Source organism: Chiloscyllium plagiosum, unplaced genomic scaffold, assembly GCF_037043375.1.
Source record: "Chiloscyllium plagiosum isolate Xiang-an unplaced genomic scaffold, Cpla_swu_hap1 HiC_scaffold_49, whole genome shotgun sequence".
Taxonomy (NCBI): Eukaryota; Metazoa; Chordata; class Chondrichthyes; order Orectolobiformes; family Hemiscylliidae; genus Chiloscyllium; species Chiloscyllium plagiosum.
This window is the reverse complement of record NW_028270187.1, coordinates 6,821,245-6,842,692: the sequence shown is the minus strand read 5'-3', so window position 1 is coordinate 6,842,692 and position 21,448 is coordinate 6,821,245. Positions and strand designations below refer to the sequence as shown.

Here is a 21,448-nt window from a genome sequence, read left to right as displayed (position 1 = left end):
GAACAAGAGGTTATCATTTCAGGATAAGGGGCTGGGCAGACTGAAAACAGGGGGAATGAATTCTCTTAAATGAGGAGAGAACATGCAAACTCCACACAGTCAGTCGCCTGAGGTGGGAATTGAACCAGGGTTGCAAATCTGTGAAATCACTCCCCCTGACCCTCACCACCCAGGACACTGCATAAATTGGAGGAGGAGACAGACAGATTGTTAATCAGTGATGGATCAAAGGGAGTGTTTGCAGGAAAGTGGGGCTGAGGCTGAGATAGGATCAGCTGCGATCGTATGGAATAGCGGAGCAGGTTCCTGGGGGGCTAAATGGACTCAACCTGATCCTAGACTGTATGTTCTTGTGGAGTTATATTATTAGTTAGCAGCAAAACTACTAGGAGGGAGAAAATGAAGTTTGATTTAACAAAATAGGTTTTAATTCATGAACATTGGAAAATAAAGACAAAAGTGACTCAACACAAATTTGGTGAAGGATGTCGGTTGAACGAAACAAAACGACAATACAAAGTAGGGGGTAAAATTCTAAAGGGGGTGCAAGAGCAGAGGGAACTTGGGGTATATATCCACAGATCAGTGAAGGAGGCATAACAGGAGGAGAGCAGTTAATAAAACACACAGCATCCTCGGCTTTATTAATAGGGGCATACAGTCAGAGAACAAGGAGGTGATGTTGAAATTGCAAAAGACACTGGTGGACCTCAGCTGGAGTGTCAGAGAGGGAGAGAGTGATAACTGGTAGGTGGTGGTTCAACCTGAGGGTTACCATGCCTCACACAAGGGGAGGAGTGGAGGAGGACAGTCCTTCATGGTAACCTCAGTCAGTGAGAGATTCAAACCCATGCTGTTGATGTTACTCCACATTCCAAATCAGCCATCCAGCCAACTGAGCTAACCTGACACCCGGCACAAAGCAGAGAACAGAAAATAAATTAATTCCAGTGACATCACAAGTATTGAATGGTGAATATCAGATCATGTTGGAGCGGTTGAGTATTTCTTTGTATGTGTGTAACATCTTACCTTCACAGGCAACAAAAGCTGAATTTAGAAATACATTTGACAAAGGCAGTTGGCCTTCTATTACCCAGGCTGGTTTTGTTCTGTTCTGGACACCTTACTTAAGGAAGGATGTTCAAACCCTGGAGACAGTGTGAAGGACATTTACGAGAATGATACCAACGATGAGGGATTTTAGATACAGGGAAAGGTTCAAGAGATTGAGTTTATTCTATTTCGAGTAGAGAAGATGAAGTAGTGACGTTATTGAGATGTTGAAAGTTCTGAACAATTCTGACAGGGGAAAGAAAGTTATTGTTTTCCCCTCTTTGGTCTACTATTATTAGATTAGATTAGATTAGATTAGATTAGATTACTTACAGTGTACAAACAGGCCCTTCGGCCCAACAAGTCCTCACCGCCCCGCCGAAGCGCAACGCACCCATACCCTTACATTTACCCCTTACCTAACACTACGGGCAATTTAGCATGGCCAATTCACCTGACCTGCACATCTTTGGACTGTGGGAGGAAACCGGAGCACCCGGAGGAAACCCACGCAGACACTGGGAGAACATGCAAACTCCACACAGTCAGTCGCCTGAGGCGGGAATTGAACCCGGGTCTCTGGCGCTGTGAGGCAGCAGTGCTAACCACTGTGCCACCCACAATAATAATAATATTATTATTATTATTATTATTATGGTCAGAATTTCAAGATTGTCAATGTCAGTGTGAGATGAGGAGAAACTTATTTGAGTTGTTGGGTTTGGAATGTGCTGCTTGGGAGGATAAAGATAAAATAAAATATTTGGACTTTCAGTTTCTATTTGAAATCGCTAATTGCTCCGATGTGTGGAAATGCCATTTTGTAACTGCAGGGGGTTCCATGATTTATTAATGTGGAATATTCGTATAAAGGAGCAGGAGGAGGCCATTCAGTCCCTTGAGCCTGTTCCACCATTCAATGGCAGATCTGTGACCTGATTTCACAGACCTGCCTTTGGCCCCTTATCCCCTTAATAACTTTGCTAACCAAACAATGTATCTCTCAGATTTAAAACTATCAACTGATCCAGCAATGCCTGCTGTTGGTGGAAGAGAGTTTCAAACATCTCCCAGCCTTTGTGTGTAGTAGTACTTCCTAAGATCTCTCCTGAACAGTCTGGCTGTAATTCTCTGGATATGCCCTCCCTATTCCCAGTGGAAACACTTTCAATTTATACTCCGTCTTCTCCTGTTAATATCTTTGATCAAATCATCCATGAACCGTGTAAATTCTGGACTGAACAGGCTTAATTTGTGTAATCTTTCCTCATAACTTAACCCCTGAAACCCAGGTATCATTCTTGTAAACTCATGCTGTGCTCCCTCCCAGGCCAATCTATCCTCCCTCTGGTGTGGTGCCCAGATCTGCTCCAAGTGGGGTCTAACCAGGGTGTTGTATAACTACAGCATCCCTTCTGCATCCTTGTACACCAGATCTCTCAGTATAAATGCCAGCATTCAATTAGCTTTCTTCAGGCAATGAATGATAGAAATAAAAGGAAACACAGAAATTGTTGGAAAAACTCGGCAGGGACAGATATTATTTGCCACCTAGAGACTGACAGTTTACTGTAAGACAACCTTTCAACTTTCCTTTTGATCCTTTAGTTTTGCTGGAGCCATGTACTGTTCAGTAAAGAACACGGGCACACGATGGCAACGATTTGTTTTGTTTACAAACCTTGAGATTCTCGAACAAGGGTGTGTACTCTGAGAATTATTATTATTATTATTATTAAATGGCGGAAAATCAAAGGCTGTGTGCGATGGGTATGACTCAATTTGGAATTTGTAGGGTAGATCCTGGGATCCATCTGAGGAAGACAGAACAATATTGATTTGTCATGATTTCATTCTATTATTCGTTAGAGGGATATATATGGTGAGAATCTTCCCTGATTGAGCCATTCCAACTATCTTAGTCTCAAGTCAGGAGTGTGATGGAATGCTCCCCACTTGCCCATGTGCCAGAATATAGTTGCAGCTCCAACAACACTCGAGAAACTCGACACCATCGAGGGACAAAGCAGCTCCACTTGGTTGGAACCACATCCATAAGCACCCACTCCCTCGACTAGCCATGCTCAGTAGCAGCAGTGTGTACCATCTACAAGATGTACTGTGGAAATACACCTGAGGTCCTCAGGCAGCACCTTCAAAAGCACAACCACTTCCATCTAGAAGAACAAGTACAGCAGATACGTGGGAACACCCACTCTCTGCAAGTTCCCCTTCCAGCCACTCAGTGTCCTGACATGGAAATATAACACTGTTTCTTCAGTGTCATTGGGTCAAAATCCTGGTAGTCCCTCCCTCAGGGCAATGTGTGTCTATCTACAGCATATGGACTGCAGCAGTTCAAGAAAGCAGCTCATCCCTACCTTCTCAAGGGGACAACTAGGGATGAGTTGGGCAATAAATGCTGGGCCCAGCGGGTGATGCCCATGTGCCATGAGTGAATAATAGTAAAAAAAATTGTAAATGATCCCAGGCCCTCTACCTTCCTATGTGAGCTTGTTCTGGGAGGGTGGGCACAACCTTTGAAGTAAATGTTGATGCAAAATACACATTCGATGTTATTGAGTCACCTGGTTTGTGAACTGCTTTGAAAAGGTTGATATATAGCCAAGAGTTTTATATTCCTGCTGGGTTGGGGCTGTGACCTTAATTATCAGTTTGAGGCATCGTTTGCTGTTGGTTTAACATTCTGATCTCTAGACTTTCGGTTCACTTTGTTTATATTTTCTTGATTATAGATGATTCCAAAACAAATAGCAGTTTTCACCATCTCAAAAATAAGAAACGCTGGTAAAGGATACAGTCCTTTCATAACATTTCTGGTTCAGTGAAACTAGAGATTTTCTCGAGTTTATCTTAACCCTCTAATACCCAACCACTTTTAAACATCGCTAGTGAGAAAGGCCAATTTTGATGGTATGAGGCAAAAATTTTCAAAAGCTGATTGGGCGCGGATGTTCGCAGGTGAAGGGACGGCTGGAAAATGGGAAGCCTTCAGAAATGAGATAACAAGAGTCCAGAGAAAGTATATGCCTGTTAGGGTGAAAGGAAAGGCTGGTAGGTGTAGGGAATGCTGGATGACTAAAGAAATTGAGGTTTTGGTTAAGGAAAAGAAGGAAGCATATGTCAGGTATAGACAGGATAGATCGAGTGAATCCTTAGAAGAGTATAAAGGCAGTAGGAGTATACTTAAGAGAGAAATCAGGAGGGGGAAAAAAGGGGATATGAGATAGCTTTGGCAAATAGAGTTAAGGAGAATTCAAAGGGTTTTTACAAATACATTAAGGACAAAAGGGTAATTAGGGAGAGAATAGGGCTCCTCAAAGATCAGCAAGGTGGCCTTTGTGTGGAGCCGCAGAAGTTGGCAGGATACTAAAACAGTATTTTGTATCAGTATTTACATGGAGGACATGGAAGGTTTTGAATGTAGGGAAACAGATGGTGACATCTTGAAAAATGTCCATATTACCTTGAAATGTCTTGAAATACATAAGAGTGGATAAATCCCCAGTACCTGATCAGATGTACCCTAGAAGTCTGTGGGAAGCTAGAGAAGTGATTGCTGGGCCTCTTGTTGAGATATTTGATCATTGATAGTCACAGATGAGGTGCCAGAAGACTGGAGGTTGTCTAATGTGGTGCCACTGTTTAAGGTGGTAAGGATAAGCCAGGTAATAATAGACCAGTGAGCTTGACGTCGATGGTGGGCAAGTTGTTGGAGGGAATCCTGAGGGACAGGATGTACATGTATTTGGAAAGGCAAGGACTGATTAGGGATAGTCAATATGGCTTTGTGCGTAGGAAATCATGTCTCACAAACTTGATTGAGTTTTTCGAAGAAGTAACAAAGAGGATTGATGAAGGCAGAACGTAAGGTGTGATCCACATGGACTTCAGTCAGGCATTCAACAAGGTTCCCCATGGGAGACTGATTAGCAAGGTTAGATTCCATGGAATGCAGGGAGAACTAGCCATTTGGATACAGAACTGGCTCAAAGGTAGGAGACGTAGGCAGGTGGTGGAGGGTTTTTCTGACTGGAGACCTGTGACCAGTGGAGTGCCACAAAGATTGGTGCTAGGTCCATGACTTTTCATCATTTATATAAATGATTTGGATGTGAGCATAAGAGGTATAGTTAGTAAATTTGCAGGTGACACCAAAACTGAAGGTGTAGTGGACAGCAAAGAAGGTTACCTCTGATTACAACAGGACCTGAATCAGATGGACCATTGGGCTGAGAAAGGTAAATGTGAGGTGTTGCATTTTGGGAAAGCAAATCTTAGCAGGACTTATACACTTAATGGTAAGATCCTAGGGAATGTTGCTGAACAAAGAGACCTTGGAGTGCAGGTTCATAGCTCCTTGAAAGTGGAGTCGCGGGTAGATAGGATAGTGGAAAAAGTGTTTGGTATGCTTTCTTTTATTGGTAAGAAATTGAGTACAGGAGTTGGGAAGTCTTCTTGCGACTGTACAGGCCACTTTTGGAATATTGCGTGCAATTCTGGTCTCCTTCCTATCAGAAAGATGTTGTTAAACTTGAAAGGATTCAGAAAAGATTTACAAGGATGTTGCCAGGGTTGGAGGATTTGAGCTTTAGGGAGAGGTTGAATAGGCTGGGGCTGTTTTCTCTGGAGCATCGGAGGCTGAGGGGTGACCTTATAGAGGTTTATAAAATCATGAGGGGCATGGATAGGATAAATCTCCCTGTGCATCCTCTCACAATTCATTTAGATTCCACGAGTTAGTGCGATGAGGAACAGTCAGCAAATGCAGCTTAACACGTGGCTGCGAGGCTGGAGCAGGAGGGAGGGCTTCAGATACCTAGACCATTGGGATACCTTCTGGGGAAGGTGGGACCTGTACATGAAGGATGGGTGGGAGATTTGCTCATGTGATTCAGGAGGGTTTAAACTCGTTTGACAGGGGGTTGGGAATCAGATCCACATGTCTGAGAGGGGGTCAGTTGCAAAATGGACAGTGACAGGATATATTGAATCTATCAGGAAGGTTTCTCATGCGATGAAACAAAGGGATCGGTTAAAGTGTGTTTACTTTAATGCCAGGAGTGTCTGAAATAAGAGTGACGAACTTAGAGCATGGATCAGTACTTGGGGCTACAATGTTGTGGTCATAATGGAAACGTGGGTTTCACAGGGGCAGGAATGATTGCTTGATGTTCCAGGGTTTAGAACGTTTAAAAAGAACAGGGAGGGTGGAAAAAGAGGAGGGGGTGTAGCATTGCTAATCAGAGAGTGCATCACAGCTACAGAAATGAAGGTTGTTGAGGAAGGTTTTTCTACTGAGTCAGTATGGGTGGAAGTTAAGAACAGCAAGGGAATAACCACCGCATTGGGGGTTTTCTACAGACCACCTAATTGCAGTAGAGAGATTTAAGATCTCATAGGTGAGCAGATTCTGGAAAAATGCAAAAGTAGCAGAGTTGTTATTATGGGTGATTTTGACTTTCCCAATATTGACTGGAACCTCCTTAGTGCAGATGGTTTGGATGGAGCCATTTTTGTCATTTGTGTTCAGGAGGGTTTCCTTACTCAGTATGTGGACAGGACAACAAGGCGGGCAGCCATTTTGGGTTTGGTGCTCAGCAATGAGACAGGACAGGTGTCAGATCTTGTGGTGGGAGAGCACTTTGGTGAAAGTGATCACAACTGCCTCACATTTAGCATAGCCTTAGAAAGTGAAAGGAGTAGTTACCGAGGGAAGATATTCAATTGGGGACAAGGAAATTATGGCGCTATCAGACAGGAGTTGGGAAGTACAGACTGGGAGCAATTGCTCCACAGAAGGGGCACAGCAGACATGTGGAGATTATTTAAGGAGCAGTTGTTGCGAGTGATGCACAAATTTGTTCCTCTGAGACTGGTAAGAAGGGGTAAGATTAAGGAACCTTGGATGACGAGAACAGAGGAACTTCTCGTCAAAAGGAAGAAGACAGCTTGCGTAAGGTGGAGGAAGCGAGCTAGCACAGCTTTAGAGGATTACAGGCTTGCTAGAAAAGAGCTCAGAAATGGACTGAGGAGAGCCAGGAGGGGGCATGAAAAAGGCTTGGCAAGAAGGATTAGGGAGAACCCAAAGGCATTTTACTCATATGTAACGAATAAGAGAATGATCAGGGAGAAGGTAGGGCCGATCAGGGATAGCGGAGGGAACTTGTGCGTGGAGTCTGAGCAGTTAGGGGAAGCCCTAAATGAGTTTTTTGCTTTGGTTTTCACCGAGGAAAGGTAACTTGTTGTAAATGAAAACTTAGGAGCTGGGACACAGTCTTGACCCGATCAAGATTGATGAAGTTGATGTGCTAGAAATTTTGGAAAACATTAAGATTGATAAGTCCCCAGGGCCAGACCAGATTTACCCTAGGCTGCTCCGGGAAGTGAGAAAGGAGGTTGCTAAGTTTCTGGCGAGGATATTTGCCTCCTCAGTCTCCATGGGAGTCGTACCGGAGGATTGGAAGGAGGTGTATATTGTTTCTCTTTTAAGAAGTTTAATACGGAAATCCCTGGCAATTATAGACCAGTCAAGTCTTATGTCTGTGGTCAGCAAAGTTTTGGAAAGAATTCTGAGGGATAGGATTTATGACTATTTGGCAAAGCATAGTGTGATTAAAGACAGTCAGCATGGCTTTGTGAGGGGCAGGTCATACCTCACAAATCTTATTGAGTTCTTTGAGGAAGTGTCCAGACAGGTTGAGGACAGTCGAGCAGTGGATGTGGTGTATATGGACTTCAGCAAGGCATTTGATAGGGTTTCCCGTGGTAGGGGGGAGTTTAAGAGCCGCGAGGTTTTGTTGCAGCTCTACAAGTCCCTGGTGAGACCACACTTGGAATATTGTGTCCAGTTCTGGTCGCCTCACTATCGGAAAGATACAGAGGCTTTGAAGAGGGTGCAAAGAAGGTTCACCAGGATGCTGCCTAGATTGGAGGGCTTGCCTTGTGCAGAAAGGTTGAATAAGCTTGGACTTTTCTCGAGAGAGAGAGAGAGAGAGAGAGAGAGAAGGAGGAAGAGAGGAGACCTGTTCAAGGTCTACAAAATAATGAGAGGAATAGATAGAGTCAATAGCCAGAGACTTTTCCCCAGGGCAGGATTGACTGGTACGAGGAGTCATATTTTGAAGATATTAGGAGGAAGGTATAAAGGAGACGCCAGAGGTAGGTTCTTTATACAGAAAGTTGTGAATGCATGGAATGCGTTGCCAGCAGTGGTGGTGGAAGCAGAGTCATTGAGGACATTTCAGCGACTGCTGGACATGCACATGGTTAAGTTACTGTATTTTACATTAGGATCAAATCTCGGCACAACATCGTGGACCAAAGGGGGATTCTGTGCTGTACTTTTCTCAGTAAAATGATCTGTCTCCACTGTAAAATGTCTTTTCTTTCATTTACAGGTCACTCTCATGGTGCAGCAGGAAGGAAGCATGTAAGTTATATTGCAGTGAAGAAAACAGCAGTTAATTTTTAATCAGCAAAGTTATGTGTTTAGCAGGTGCTTAATGTAAGTTCACTGTTGTCTTATTACAGAGCGGGGGGAGAGGTGTGGGGGTAGAAAGAGAGAGAAAAAGCAACAACTGTTTATGGTTTAAACTGAGGGTCACCACATCTAAGGCACAGGGAATGATCATTCACAGCAATCTCAACCAGAGCAGCAATTGAACCGCATGCTGTCAGCGTGACTATACATTGTAAGCCAACTATAGAATCAACTGAGCAAACCAACACCTACATGGCCAGTGGTAAAAATATTGGGTGGCACAGTTGCTCAGTGGTTAGCATTTGCTACCTCACAGTGCCAGGGACTCAGGAATAATTCCAGCCTCGGGTGACTGTCTGTCTAAAGGGAATTTGCATATTCTCCCCTTCTCTGCGTGGGTATTCTCCGGGTTTTAGATTAGATTAGATTACTTACAGTGTGGAAACAGGCCCTTCAGCCCAACAAGTCCACACCGCCCCACCGAAGCGCAACCCATCCATACCCCTACATTTACCCCTTACCTAACACTACGGGCAATTTAGCATGGCCAATTCACCTGACCTGCACATCTTTGGACTGTGGGAGGAAACCGGAGCACCCGGAGGAAACCCACGCAGACACGGGGAGAACGTGCAAACTCCACACAGTTAGTCGCCTGAGGCGGGAATTGAACCCGGGTCTCTGGCGCTGTGAGGCAGCAGTGCTAACCGCTGTGCCACCGTGCCGCCCACGGGTTCTCTGGTTTCCTCCCACAGTCCAAAGATATGCAGTTTAGATGGATTGGCCATGTTACGTTGCCATAGTGTGAGGGTTATGCAGGCTAGGAACGTTAGCCATGGTAAATGCAGGGTTATGGGGATTAGAGAGGATGGTGGGTCAGGGTGGGATGTTATTCAGAGGGTCAGTATATGGGCCGATGGGCAGAAAGGCCTGCTTCCACGCTGTAGGATTCTATGATGTGCAGGTTAGGGGAATTGGCCATGGTTAATGCAGGATTACAGGAGTAGGGTCTGGGTGAGATCCTCTTCACTGGCTTGGGACAGACTGGATGGGCTGAATGCCCTTTGCACACTATATGGATTCTGGGGAGATCAATGTTTAACTCAGTGGTGTGGGGCAATTTATTCTGATCTCAATTTTGGTGAGATTCACTTTGAGTTTCTGAAATAACGGGGAAACAAAATCCTATGTTTTCAGCTCCCCAGGGTATGCCCTGCTGAGGTGAATTTGAAACTTGCTGTGGCAGGTAGTGGATTTGGAGTAAGATATTAAACAAAAGCAGATCTGGAGTTAATACTCTAATGATGACTGTTGTCAGGAACAAATAACCATCTGGTTCAAAATTGAAGACTGAGGTGAGGAGGAATTTCTTCTCTCGGAGGGTTGAGTGTCTTTGGAATTCCTTGCAACAGAGAGCTGTGTGTGGGGACAGCGAATAGATTTAAGGCTGGGGTAGGTAGATTCCTGATCAGTCAGGGAATTGAGGGTTACATGTTAAGTGCAGGAAAGTGAGCGTGAGGAATCAGGCATCAGCCACGATGGTATTGAATAGCTGAGCCGGCTTGAGGGGCCGAATGGCCTTCTCCTGTTCATGTCTGTGATTGTTCTTAAGGGAATGAAATCTGCCCTCTTTACCTGGTCTTCTCTGCACTCCTAACCCTTTGCAAACTTTTCACTGGCTCTGGCTGAGCCAGTCGATTGGTTCAAGGATATTTCGGAATTGTATTCACTTCCCACTTTGGCAGAGATGGCCATGTCCTGTTCAGAGTACCAAGAAATAACATTTGTCAGGGTCAGTTTTAGGCTTGTTCCAGTCATGTGCATTGCCAAAAGAAATTGGTCTGTATAATGACCCCAGATATTCACAGCTCCTCCTATACACTGGTTGTCTTTCAGGCAAAGTTTGTTATTCTCATCTGTTTTCACCGAGTCATACAGCACGGAAACAGGCTCTTCAGCCCAACTCGCCCGTGCCGACCAGGTTTCCCAAACTCAACTAGTCCCACTTGTCTGCATTTGGCCCATATCTCTAAACCTTTCTTATCCATGTACCTTTCCAGATGTCTTTTAAATGTAATTTTACCTGCCTCTACCACTTCCTCTGGCAGCTTATTCCATATACACACTGCCTTCTGTGGGATAAATTTGCCTTTCTGGTCCTGTTTTAATCTTTCCTTCTCACCTTAAACCTATGCCCACTAGCTTTGGACACCCCACCCTGGGTAAAAGACCATATCCATTTACCTTTTCTGTGCCCCTCGTGATTTTATAACTTGCCTCAGCCTCCAATGCTCCAGGGGAGAAAAGCTACCCAGCTTATGAAGCTTCTCCTTATAAGTCAAACCCTGCAATCTTGGTAACATCTGTAAATCTTTTCTGTAACCTTTCTTGCTTAACAACATCTTTTCTACAGCAGGTTGACCAGAACTGTACGCACTGGAATTCATCTGCCAGATTTCTGCCCATTTGGCCAACTTGTCAATCTCCCTGTGAAGTCACTCAGCATCATCCTCACAATTCACTCCTCTCCCTGAGTTAGTGTCAACTGCAATTTAGAGATTATGTCCTCAACGCCCAACTCCGAATCATTTATAGAACCAATGTGGTTGTCAATGTGTACGTGTCAGTTTCTTCTTTGTGCATGTAAATATCAATTTACCTTCCGTTTCCCCTATGTGAATATGTGAATGTATTTACCAGTCTGCTCCTGCTCTGTGAATTGAGACCGTCAATGTTGACCTGTATTTGTCGGTTTCCTATGTGAATGTGTGAGTGTATTTACTGGTCTGTCCCTGCTGTGAATTGCGTATGTTGATATTAATCTGTATTTGTCATTTTCTCCTATGTCAATATGTGAATGATATTTTTATACCAATACGCAACACAACAGCATGTGATCTCCTTTCTCACCAAAATCAGAATCACTGATATGGTACAGCACAGAAGCAGACCATTCAGCCCATTGTGCCTGTACTGGGACATTCTGTTATGCATCAGTTCTGCAGTAATTGGGAATGTAAATTTCATCCACACATTGTCAGTGTCTATATGGAAAGGACAATTTAACAACAGTTCTGTAGACAGCTGACTTTTAATAACTGTAGTCCTTGGTTGGCCAGATCACATTTGTGTTCAGTTCTGGGCAATTTATTTAAGGAAGGATCCTCAAGCTCTGTAGAGGGGTCATTGGAGATTTGCTGGATCTCATTCACGTGTGTTCAGTTGTGGTTTTGTCTGAGTGTAGCACAAACTCTGTAAATAAACTCTTTTCAATGATGCTTAATTGTATTGCATTTCAGTCTGTTTATTTTTACATTCTGTGTGAGTGCATGTATAGTAGACTTTATCAGGCGCTGCTGGGCACTGTCTATCCTCAGCTGTGATAAGTGATGTTGAGAGTCGATTCATATCTGGAAATAATTGAGGCCAAATTTTATTCTTTTCCTTTCAGCATCCAGTGGCTGAGTGAGAGTGAGTTTACGCTTGTGCTGCCAGTCTGTATCTCAGGTCATTTCTCCTGTAGTGAATGGGCAACAGCCGAAGTTCTTTAATTGTTAGTGCCTGTAGGAATCACGTGCAAGTGAAAGTGTAACACACTGCAACAGAAAGGATTCTGTGCTGTTATTCAGAGTCCAGGTAGGAAACACAATGGACCTTTTGTATCTTGGATAGTGTGGAATCTAATAGAGGGTAATGATATAAAATGTTGGTCTCAGAAAGCCATCAGCTTTTGTTTCAGTGCATAGTGATGTTCTTTTATGAATACTGGTGAAGTAACAATCAGTGCAAACTGAATCCATTTGCAACTTTGTGACAAACAATTCAACTGTATTGGAACTGACTAACCTTGTACGGAAAAGACAATTGGCTAATTCACTTCTATTTTTTTGATGCAAACAGGACATTACCCTGCTGATGATGCACCATTAGCAGTAATCTTATGTTGCTCTATAGTAGGGAGGAGGAATAGAAAAGGACCTTGTTTTTTTTTTGTGTCATGCAGTGCAGAATATGTAAACTGTCAAATTAAGTTTATGGAATAATCAACACTGTTCAACTCTGTTTGAAAATAAAATGTGCAATTCTACAAGCCTACCAATTTTTGCTTTTTTTTCCCCCCTTTTCTCCACTGCTTTGAAGGGTGGTTATTAGATTCCATTGATGCATTGTGAAAATTGCAGCCAAATTTCATGCTTTTTTGGTGAGACATCCCAGGGAGGGGGAGGAGGAATGCAGAGATCTGTAGAAAATTGCAACAATTTTGAAAGAAGTACATAATTATCCAAAAAAAAGTTTCTGGATGGACTGAAACAGACAAAACAAAGTCTTCTGCTGCAATATGAAGAAATGCAGAATGATGTTGTGATAAAGATGGGGATGATAAGCTCCTCTGCTCCCATGATCCATTTATGCAAATGGATGCTGGCTGATCAGGATGAAAATTGTTAGCTGGTTGTTTCTGATCAGTGCAGACTCAAAAGTTTCAAAGGGCCTGATTCTGTGCTATAGGCCTCTCTGACAAAGGATCTGTGGGTAGAAATAATTTTGAACATAACATTCTGTGTTACTTGCAATGTCAATGGAACTGCATGGCTGTTAGACATTGTACTGTGTGTCAGGATGGTGTATGTTTTTGAAACTCATCATAAGTCAGAGAACGAGCGAGTAAGAGAGAGATCGAGATAGAGACTCTGTGTGTGTGTGTGTGGTGGGGGGAAACATATGGTTACGTACCTACACATTAATCATTCTATGTAAAGCTTTGACACAGATTGTGCATTTGGAATTCATATTATTTGATTGCTGTGTCTGTGTAAGTGACAAAAGTGTCCTTCACAGTTAAGCATAGCTGAAACGTATCCTTCAATTCAATTTGCACTCAATATATAGTTGCTCAAAGTAATCGCATCAGCTATTTGTTCGCCTTGATTGTAACATTAAATTTATTGTTACTAAATGCAGATAATATAAAGATTGGTGGACTTGTGGGCAGTGGAGAATTTTGTCAAGGGATACAGCAGGATATAGATCACTTGCAGATTTGGGTGGAGAATTGACAGATTGAGTTTAATCCGGCAAGGTGTAAGATGCTGGACTTTGGGAGATCAAATGTTAAGGAAAGGTATACAGTTAATGGCTGGACTCTGAACAACATTGACGTACAGAAGGATCTTGGGCCATACTTAGAGTATTGTGACAAAATTGATAGCTGAAATGTTTCCTTCAATGTGCTCACTATCTACCTCACATATGGTTGTTCAAACTAAGCATTGTCCATTTGTTCACCTCGATTGTAATCCTTAATAAAGCTCAGAACCTGTGAGGACAACCTCATTTGGGACCTTGAGTTCCTGTCACACTACTCACACACTCATGCAGACCCTCTCTCATCCACACGCTTTCCCTCATACACACATACATGCACCCTCACACTTACACCCATGCACACACCCTCTCACAAGCTTATACTCTATCACATTTTACCAAGCATACACACAGACATTCGCATGTGTACTCACACTCAAATGCTCTCTCTCACACACACACACATATGCACGCACGCACATGCAAGTCTCTGGAGGTGAATTTGCATTTGAAGAGTTATATTTGCAGATACATTCTATTTTGCTCAAAAAGAGTACAATCTGCAGGCAGTCAATCCATGTAATACTTTATAAATTCCGACTTTTGCAATAGAACGAGTCTGACTCAAGATTGGCATACAGACAGACTCTAACCTCACCTTTAATACATTGTTTCAGTTGAGATGTCACCTTTTTTTAAATAAAACCTGAAGTTATTTTGAGAATGTGACGTAAAAGAAGTTCTGGGATGTATATATATTAATGAACTGAAACCTGCAACCCATTCTAAAAGATGAAACACTGAACAGCAATCTAGGTTTCTTCAAAATATCATTTCAGTTGCATGACACTAATAGTCTTTTGCGATAAATTCTGTGTCTCATTATCCTGTTTCACAGCTTCCTGATGAAGGAGCAGCGCTGTGAAAGCTAGTACTTCCAAATGAACCTGCTGGACTATAATCTGGTGTTGTGTGATTTTTCAATGGTGGTTGCCACATTACAGGAAGGAAGTGCAGGATTTAGAGAGGGTGCACAAGAGGTTTGCCAGAATGTTGTCTAGCGGGTATGAGCTATAAAGAGAAGCTAGAAAAACTGGGTAGTTTTCTTCTGAGCAGCAGAGACTGAGGGCTGACTTAATAGAAATCTATAAAAGTTTGAGAAGAGTTGTAGCTCAGGTTGAGGTTCTGGATCTAGGTTTTCTCGCTGACCTTGATGTTTTGTCACCATAGTAGGTACCATTATCAATGATCCTCCGGATGAAGCACTGGTGGTATGGCCCACTTTGTATTTATGTGTCCACTACCTTGAATAAACAGGCAGAAAACTAGCCACCAGGACACATGAACATCAACTAGCCACAAAAAGACATGACCCACTCTCACTAATATCCTTTCATACAGATGAGGAAGGACATCACTTCGACCGGGCCAACACATCCATCCTAGGAAAGGCCAAACAGAGACATGCATGAGAATTCCCAGAAGCATGGTATCCCAACCGGAACTCCATCAAAAAACACATTGACTTGGATCCAATTTACCACCCCCACAGAAAATGAACAGGAAATGACATCACCACAGGAAATTCCATCACAAACCAAGGAAACCTAAATACATAAATAAAAAGCGGGCCATACCACCAGTGCTTCATCCGGAGGCTCACTGATGATGTTACCTAGTATGGCAATGAAACGTCTGAAAACAAACCTTCCAGTTCAGCCAGCAAACCTATATGCAAAAGTCTATAAAATTGAGATGCATGGTTAAGGTTGATGGTCAGAATCTTTTTCCAAAAGTTGAAATGTCTAAAACTAAGGGGCATGAATATAAGGTGAAAGTTCAAGGAGACCTAAGGTGCAGTTTCTTTTAATGTAAAGAGTTTTAGGAGTGGAACACACTGCCAGGGGTGGTGATGGAGGCAGATACAATAAAGGTATTGAAGGGACTTAAAAATAAGCAAATTCACATGCAAGAAATGGAGGAATATGGACCGAGGGCAGGCAGAAGGGATTAATTGCATTTGGCGTCAAGTTCGGCACAACATGGTACACTGAAGAACCTGGGCTGTACTGGTCGAGTTCAGATTTAATACAGTGTATATTTCCGATGCGCATTCATTCAAATTGATAGGAACTGATAATATAGATTAAAAAATATAAAATTCTATTTCCTTGGTGGTGTTTGACTCTTGGTTTGAACATATCTCTGGAAACGGAGCTCAGTGTGAGTCTGACTGTATCCACTCTGTGACTGTGGAAAGGAAGTTCTTCGCTCTGACAGCAGTAACATACCTGCTGTTTGTTAGAAGCAGCTGGTCACACTTGGCTCTGTACCAAGGGAATATTACATTGTCTTGGTCCTTTGAGTACTTGCCTGGAGGAAGACAGAAGAGATACCTCCTGTAAATCAACATCAGCTGTGATTGGCAACATCAATGTAACATTCAGTTAATGATCAATAGGATTTTTTGTTTAAAGCCAGAAATTTAAACAGAACCACAGGTCTAATTCCACTCCTGCTCTGAGCTGCTCTTTGTCCATTTTTTCTTAAAATTCTAATACCAGTTGAGTGAGATTCGGAAACTAAACACCACCCATACAGCTCCATGAATGAGGCCACCTGATGCAAGTGGGTATGTGGATATGTGAGTTTAGTTATTGATCTATACCTGTCAGTTCCTGCTTAGTGAATGTGTGGGTGTGGTTATCAAACTGTAACTTTCGGTATATAGTAAATATTATTTACATATTCACACAGCATTGACTGGTCTCATTGATAACTAGAGAATAATACAGCATCGGGGGGCGGGCATTCAGCTCATCTTGTCCATGCCAATGCACCCAGGTGCCCTTTCTCATCCCACCATCCTGCCACAGCCGGTAACCTTGCAGTTTACAACACTTGAGGTGCAGTTCCAGGGAACTTTTGTTTAAAAAAATGTAAGGTCTCTGCCTGCACCACCAAATCAGGCAGCAAATTACAGATACCCATTACTCTCTGCATAATAAAAAAAATTCCTCATATCATCTAATCCTAAAACCACTGAGTTTAAATCTGTGCTCCCTGATTTTTGAACTCTCTGCCAAAGTAAACAGGTTCCTCCTGTCTAATGTCTCCCTCTAATGTCACTAGTTAGTTAAAAATCACAAAACACCAGGTTATAGTTCAACAGGTTTATAAGGAAGTGCACGCTTTCAGAGTGCTGCTCCTTCATCGGGTTGCTCACTATTTAGTACTGTAGACCCCCCCATAGCCGTGGAGGATATGTTCCAGTGGAAACACAAAACCATTAAATTAAATGGGAAATATGCCTTCCCGGCAGCCTCCTGGTCCCTGGTTCTGGAACATTCCCTTTTATATACTCGGACCACGGTAAACCGTGATAACCGGACCCACGAATGGGGGGAGTCGCCCTGTATTCCTTAATCATGGCACCTCTATTCCAAAGAATACAACCCCAAACTCTCCTAATAGCTACAATTCACCAGCCCTGACAACATTCTAGTAAATCTCCTCTGCACTCTCTCCACAGCAATGACGTCCTTCCTGTAACATGGTGACCCGACTGCACACAATATTCCTGTTGTAGCCACCAGTGCCTCATACAGTGTCATTGTTATTTCCCTATTTATGTATTCACCCCTCTGCCAATGAAGGAGAGCATTCCACATGCCTTCTTTACAACCCCATCTATCTTTAGGGACCCGTTCATTTACACACTCAGATCTCTCACTTCACCTGCCCCTCTCAGTATATTCCCATTTATTGTCTATTCCCATTTACCGTCTGACTTCCCAAAATGCATTCCCTGACACTTATCAGAGCTGAACTCCATCTGCCACTTTTCCGCCCACTCTACCAAACCATCTATATAGTTCTGTAGCTTACAGCTATCCTCCACACTATCTACTACATGGCCAATTTTTGTGTCATCAGCAAATTTCACAAATTTGCCCACCATATTCAACTCCAAGTCATTAATGTATAAAACAAACAGCTCAGGTCCCAACACTGAGCCATGCAGAGCATCACTTGTAACAGCTTTCCATTTACAATGGCCGCCAACGACCATTATCCTTTCTTTCCTGTGACTGAGCCAACTTTGGATCCAATTCAACACATTAGCCTGTATGCCATGGACTTTTAATTCTTCGACCAGTCTGCTGTGACGTGCTGCTCCTTTAACAAGCTTGTAAAAGACACAGGCTCTGAAAAGTCAGAGTTGATGGAAGGGCTATTTTGATTATAGCTAACAGGTAATGCCTCAGGCAAAAGACTTCCACATTTTTAAGAAGAACACTTGTACAATGAAAGGGGAGTGTCCCAGTTTTCCCAGCTCAGCTTTTCTGTGATTTGATTTGGTTTTTGACTGTCTGGCTATTGACTGAAAGCAGTCAGACAGTTGAAAAAGCTGCTGAACACAAAGAAGCAGGTCCATGATGGTACCCTCTCTCTTGCATCTCTCCTGTAAGACCCTGTTGTTTGATTTTACCTTTTGTGCCAAGGGATATTTATGGGGATTGTTGTAAATGTTGGGCCCACCATCATTAAATTGATATAATCTGTTGGGTTTTCAGATTTTTAAGTTATTTAGTATTCTGTTCTCTTTTGTTTGTGTATCATTCAGTAAATTTGTAAATCAAACTGCTTTGTCTAAAACTACTAGTTTGACCAGCTGCATCCCTCCTGGAATATCTTCGTTATACTCGCTTAAAAACAACTAACAAAGTAAGGGTCCAGGTTACTTTCTTGAAATGTTTGGAGGGGTCTGGCCTTTTCAATAACAGATTGGGGCTGTTTGCAGAATTTATTCTGCAGTTCTGATTTGGGATTCAGGTTGTTGGACTCAAAGACAGCAAGTGGTAAGTCTGAGCGTCTTTTGTTCTGGGTGTTGAATTCAATTGGTTTAAATTCAATTGCTGGAATAAAGTGAGGACGGCAGATGCTGGAGATCAGAGAGGAGAGTGTGGTACTGGAAAAGCAAGCAGGTCAGGCAGCATCTGGGGAGTAGAAGAATCAATGTTTTGGGCATCAGCCCTTCATCAGGAAACAGTGCTTGGATTGGAATGGCTCTGAGTCACCAAAAGTTTTCTGGGGGTGGAAGAAGTGATTTCAGAATTTTGCAAAAAGGCCAAGTTGCGAGAATTAGCAGACCAGCTGGAGCTTGACCTGCCTCCTTCCACGAGGAAAAGGGCGATAATTACAGTAATAGCTCACCATTTAAATTTGCTGGAAATGCCATCAGAATCTTTAGAGATAGCTAACATTCAATTGAAAATGAAGCAACTCGAGTTAGAGGCAAAAGTCAAGGGCAACAGAAACAAAACAGTTTGAATTATGATTAAAAGCAGAAGAGAGGGAGAAGAGAGAGAAAAAGAGTGAGGGGAAAGGAAAAAAAGAGGGAGTTTGAACGTTGGAAATTGGCACTTAGACAGGAGTTCAAAAATTTGCTTCCTGAATTAATAAGAACTAATGTGGAAGAGCAGAGAGTTAAAACAGCAAGACTGGCATCAGAAATGGCTGATGATTGAGTTGATCAATAAATCAAAATTGGGCTACCAAAATCAATTTCAATCCATGAGGGATAATAATTGTGGATAAGAGAAATTCTTGTGTGGAAAGGAAAAAATAGATCTCGGTGAAGATCACAAGGATGATTTACTACAGGGTAAAAAGGAAACCCTTGAAGGGGAAAGAGAAGTGAAAAATCTCTGGTGTCTTCAATAAAGTAGGCCACATGGAGTCAGTGTTAGTGGGTTAGGAAAAGCATTGAAAGCCAGATGTAGGAAAACAAGACAAGCCAGTGAATTTTGTTGGAGTGGTAACATAGAGCACTGTGGAGACTAGAAAGCTGCACCAGAATGTACAAGCTGGTCGAAGTTTGTTTTTGGAGGAAGTGCCAGATCTTCTTAAACCATACACCGTGAAGTTAAAGCATAGGCCAGGAGCAGCAGTAAAGAGGTAACAATTTTCAGAGATCCTCTCAACCTGTGATGCTAAAAGATGAGGATATATGTACCTCTGAAAGACTATTGCCAGAAAAGGTAAGAGTAACGGGAATTCACATTGAAATAAAAAATACTCAATTGTAAGAAGTGAGGTGAGAGTATCTAGTGAAGAGGGGAGAAGTCATAGTAGGAGTACTGGACAAACTTTCAGCTCCAGGAATATAATTTATCGTTGCTAATGATGTTGCTGATTCACCGGTAGGAGCGCTGTTGACTGTGGTTGAAAAGCCAATGGAAATTTAGGCAACTGAACTATTGCAGGACACATATCCTGGGATATTTCCTGACTGAGTGGTAACGAGGTCACAAGGTCACCAATTGAAACAGGAAAGATCAAAGAGTACAGATAAGAAAGTTGAAGGGAAATTAGCAGAGACACTGTTTGATCAGATAGTCCAGACAAACCAGGAACAGATAAATGACAAAGCAGACATCTTTAGCTCAGGTAAATTAAGTAAGTTACAGCAAAAAGATGAAAATTTAAAGCAATTGTATCAAAAGGCATACATAAAACAAATCCTATTGGATTGTTATTATCTTAAAAAAGATGTCTTAATGAGGAAATAGAGAACATCACATTCAGGCAGACGAGAAATGGGCAGAAGTTTATCAAGTTGTATTGCCAGTGGGTTATGTTGCGTGTAGCACATTAGCAACCTGCGTAAATTATCTGTTTGAAATTCACATTATTTAATTGTCATTTCTGTATGTGACAACTGTTTAGTAAAGGATTAAGTCTGTCCTTGTCTGTCACAGAAACTCCATGTAAATATGCTTCATCCTGGTTGGAGGATTTGAGCTATAGACAGAGGTTGAATAGGTTGAACTGTTTCCCTGGAGAGTGACCTTATAGAAGTTTATAAAATCATAAGGCACATGGAGAAGTGGTGGAGCCTGGTACAATTACAACATTTAAAAGGCATCTGGATGGGTATAATGAGAGAGCCTTAAAACTTGTCCTTAAATACTTAGACTAAATGTAATGTTGAATTATAGAGCACAAGAAAATAAACAGGGCAGGCAGGGAGGCATCAGGCCACAAAAGGGGGAACCGAGGATGTGCAGAAGATTAAAAACACCTGTTCTCACCAAGCAATTAAGAACATTTGCCTTAACATCAATGAATCTGTGTAAAAAGGACGCAGTAATAACATTTCACAGTTGTTAACATGTGAAATTAATGACAGTGTTTGTGATCTCGGAAACTTTATATCATCTCAATAGCATGCCAAAAACCTTGTAATAAACAGTTGGGTCCTATTAACTATAATGGATTCTTATTATGTGTGTGTATGAGAGAGAGAGAGATATGAATGTTTTGAAGTTATTTGCATTTTGGACTTTATGATGAATGTGTAGCCATTGCTGATTATGAAATGCAAACTCTGTAAAATGTAATATTGATGAAGCTTTAACTTACTTAGTGTTCTTACAGACCGTAAATGCCCCACTGTCAATTCTAACTCATCAGATCTTCTGCCTTCTTTGAATTTGAATCACAACCCTGAAAAGAAAGCATGTTTAATTTGAGACTAATGATTCATTTAAAATTCAACCTTATGGTAACATTTCAGCCCCATTTACAGAATGATGCTGTGTTAAAGATAAAAAGCAGGAGTCTCCTCCCAGCTTAAAAATTATTCTGACACAATCTGTCAGGAAGCCATTTTATGGTCAAAGCTTGCCCTCCTCACTAAGAAGCCTTTTTGAAAAATAATGATCTCTGGCATGTGCAAGGTTACCTTATGACCTCTCCCACTTAGTTTAGACTGATACCTCTTTATGATAGGGACTT

At 42.2% G+C, this 21,448-nt stretch overlaps 2 protein-coding genes across 26 annotated transcripts in view; one reads left to right on the top strand and one right to left on the bottom strand.

Annotated features, from left to right (window-relative positions):
* LOC148135445 (uncharacterized) overlaps positions 1–21,448 on the bottom strand; it is a 57,284-nt gene that overhangs the window by 3,369 nt on the left and 32,467 nt on the right. For 4 of the 9 annotated variants that reach the window (XR_015755120.1, XR_015755119.1, XR_015755118.1 and 1 more), the window contains exons 4-6: positions 21,074–21,157; positions 15,937–16,018; positions 10,196–10,318 (exon numbers count right to left, since the gene is read on the bottom strand). Coding sequence is in view for 4 of the 9 variants with exons in the window: in XM_087984725.1 (XP_087840851.1) it covers positions 15,864–16,018 (155 nt within the window). In the remaining 5 variants the exon portion in view is untranslated. Of the gene's footprint in view, positions 1–10,195; positions 10,319–15,712; positions 16,019–21,073; positions 21,158–21,448 lie in introns of those variants that run through there. The other 5 variants (XM_087984727.1, XM_087984726.1, XR_015755117.1 and 2 more) reach the window with 4 other exon arrangements.
* The window catches only part of LOC148135446 (uncharacterized), a 70,791-nt gene that overhangs the window by 31,865 nt on the left and 17,478 nt on the right, over positions 1–21,448 (top strand). For 5 of the 17 annotated variants that reach the window (XR_015755103.1, XR_015755102.1, XR_015755105.1 and 2 more), the window contains exon 4: positions 8,478–8,509. The exons of 3 other annotated variants lie outside the window; for them this stretch is intronic. Coding sequence is in view for 7 of the 14 variants with exons in the window: in XM_087984694.1 (XP_087840820.1) it covers positions 8,478–8,509 (32 nt within the window). In the remaining 7 variants the exon portion in view is untranslated. Of the gene's footprint in view, positions 1–2,664; positions 2,758–8,477; positions 8,510–10,973; positions 11,844–12,011; positions 14,275–21,448 lie in introns of those variants that run through there. 9 more of the 17 variants (XR_015755099.1, XR_015755098.1, XR_015755100.1 and 6 more) reach the window with 7 other exon arrangements.